Here is a 2,863-nt window from a genome sequence, read left to right on the forward strand (position 1 = left end):
AATAGTTTTGAGTCTAGCATTCCTTATTATAAGCTTTGTATAATATTCATAAAAAAATTATATGAATCACAATTTCTTCTTTTGTATGTGTATGTGTTTTTTGTACACAGGAGACAATAATGGTAGAGGACTAGCCAGACGAAGTGCTGGTTGGGGTGGTGGAAAGAAATTGGAGTTAGTTTGGAATGCACGGGGCCAAGTAATTGGTCCTAATGCTACATAGTATATAAGTCAAGTAGGAATCTTAGTAAAGGATGGTAATAAATTACCACTCACGTACACAGATTGGAGGGCCATGCCTGAAGGATCTAAGGAGAGATTTTGGGAAGATATTAAGGTATTTTGACTCACTATCAAAGTTAGCAACATTTTTTTCTTTTTATTTCATACAATCTTGTAGCTTGTGAATGTTTAAACTTTTGTTTTGTAATTTTTGATAGAGAAATACAAATATTGATGATACATGCAAGAAAGTACAAATGATAAGGGTTAGCAAATTGTGGAGAAATTGGAAATCAAAAGTCAAGAGCATGTATTTCACTCCTTATAGGAGGCACAGGTCATGGCTATTAGCACACTGTCCTGCAAGAGTTGAGGAGGATCAATGGCCTATTTTGGTTGATTATTGGAGCTCAGAAGATGTCAAGGCATGTATTTATTGTCACATCTCTTTTGCTTTTGAATTAAATTCTAGTGCTATTATGATTTTGATGTGTTGTTAACTACCTTTTTCTGTTTTGTACATAATTAGAAGCAAAGCAAGATTAATAGCAAGAATCGAAAAAAATAAAAGATGCCACATCGAACAGGGCGAAAAGATCATGTGAACCTCAGGGAAGAGGTATATTAAATTCTAATGCTTATGTTTCTAGCAATTTTTTCTGGAACATAGTCTTATTTAGAAATATTAACACTTTAGTTTGTACATTGAATATGTGGCAGCTTCGGATTAAAACTGGAAAAGAGCCTTCGAAACTAGACGTTTTTATTCATTCAAGACAAGGAAAACAAATGGATGAGTTGACTTCACAAACAATTGTAAGAATAGCTTTTAGTCACTTTTTATTGGTTTTACTTCATAAATAATTCTTTCTTCTGTCTGTTTTTCAATTTAGGCAACTATGAATGAGGAAATACAAAAACTGCCAGAGACATCCAGGGATGATAATTTTGTGAAAGATATACTCTATGAAAATATTCTTGGACCTGAAAAACCAGGTCGTCTTCGAACTTATGGGGTAGGTGCGACTCCAAAAGACGTGTATAGGATGTCAGATAACATGAATGATGGACAAAAGAAAGCATTTGAGGATGCAGTGAATGAGAAAGTGGAAATCATACGTGGTGAACTACGAGAAGAAATGAATTCGAAATTGGCAGATTTTAAGGAGGAGTTGATTGCTCAATTTGAAGCAAGAATGGTTTGGGATAACTATTTTGTTAAATATTATAGTTTTTCTAATTTTTTTATTGCTTTAGTTACTATTTATCTTTGTTCTTCCAGAGGGCATCCACATGTGACTTGGCATCACTCCAAAGAAGAGAAATGAATGCAGCAAAACAATCTCAAATTTCAGACTCATTAGAGGTTGTATATTAATTCATACAATTCGATTTTGTGTTCAAACTCTCTGAAATATCAGCAGCTATGGCCTGATTTTCTTTTCTTCACACTTTGTTGATAATGTAACAGGTTGGTGATAGAATGAACAGGGAAGTTGGAACAAATGATGCTGAAATGTACAAGGAAGTTGGAACAAATGATGCTGAAATAAACAAGTGTGAAATGAATAAAAAAGTTTCTTCAATTGCTGATATTCTTGAGGTATAATATGCGTACTTTGAGTTGGTCCTTCTATAGAAGACCAATTTTGCTGAGTTCCTTGTTGATATTGAATTGTGCATGACTTCCTTGTTGATGACTATTTGTGCATGAGCTCCTTGTTGATATTTAATTGACTAGTCTTTTGTTATATCAGAACCACCATACAAAGAAGAAAAGGAGCAGGACTACTTGCAAACGACTTGCTTGAGGTACTGGAAAAGTTTCTGGAAATAACTCTATTCTGTCAAGTTTTCCATTGAGTATTTGTATGATTGGGAAGACGAGCTGTTTTTGTTAAGATTTAGCCAGCTATTTATGGGACATAATGTAGTAGAAGTGGTCTTAATTTTCAGTGTCTGTGAAAAGGTTGAATTACAAATTCCGTTTCAGTATCTATTGTTATATTAACGTTTTCTTCATGCTTAATGGGCTGGGGTTATATGAGCAGGAGACTAATAGAATACACTTTGCAGCCCTGGACTTGATGGTACATAGGAAGCACGCGGATTGGGAGATATGAAGATGTTTTTGAGAGATGTATGATGAAGTGTTGTACTTTTGAAGACAAGCACATTTTGGAATATATGAAACATCTTGTAATTGGAGCGAACAATATTAAATGATAAAGTTTGTAGAATTTGACTAAAACAATGTATGATACTTTATTCTAGTGTATTGTGGAACTATATTTTGTTATAATATTTGATTTTAGGATATTTGAGCATGATAATTATTGTACCATGAAAAAATTGATTTCTGGTCTTTATATTGGTGACTTTTTTGCGACGCAAGTTTTTGTTGCATGACATTGTGGACATTTTATAGCGCATTTTTTGTACCGCAAGTAGAGTGGTGACACTCAAATTGGCGTCACAAAGAGTGATGCAAATGCATGCGACATGTTGAAAAATTGTGTCGTTTTCTTTTGTAACGGCTACTTTTGTGATACAATTTAATTCCGTCGCATTTGTGCCGCAAAAAGGTTTTCGCGGCGGTTTTTAGACTTTTTGCAGCACATTTCTGGCGTCGTGAAAAGTC

The 2,863-nt window shown here is 34.2% G+C and overlaps 1 protein-coding gene across 2 annotated transcripts; it reads left to right on the plus strand.

Annotated features, from left to right (window-relative positions):
• Window positions 1-231: 231 nt before the first annotated feature.
• On the plus strand, window positions 232-2,475 carry LOC113749928. 2 transcript variants are annotated; one of them, XM_027293807.1, is made up of 9 exons: window positions 232-337; window positions 441-647; window positions 752-841; window positions 943-1,038; window positions 1,116-1,421; window positions 1,505-1,588; window positions 1,694-1,825; window positions 1,980-2,034; window positions 2,299-2,475. In XM_027293807.1, exons 3-8 carry the CDS (start codon window positions 794-796, stop codon window positions 2,031-2,033), a joined length of 720 nt encoding a protein of 239 aa, XP_027149608.1. In that variant the 5' UTR covers window positions 232-337; window positions 441-647; window positions 752-793; the 3' UTR covers window position 2,034; window positions 2,299-2,475. The 2 variants fall into 2 exon arrangements, with proteins under 2 accessions (XP_027149608.1, XP_027149609.1); XM_027293808.1 differs by lacking the exon at window positions 2,299-2,475 and having other exon boundaries at window positions 1,980-2,188.
• The last annotated feature ends 388 nt before the right edge of the window (window positions 2,476-2,863 follow it).

The sequence above is a fragment of the Coffea eugenioides genome, chromosome 10 (assembly GCF_003713205.1).
Source record: "Coffea eugenioides isolate CCC68of chromosome 10, Ceug_1.0, whole genome shotgun sequence".
Classification (NCBI taxonomy): domain Eukaryota; kingdom Viridiplantae; phylum Streptophyta; class Magnoliopsida; order Gentianales; family Rubiaceae; genus Coffea; species Coffea eugenioides.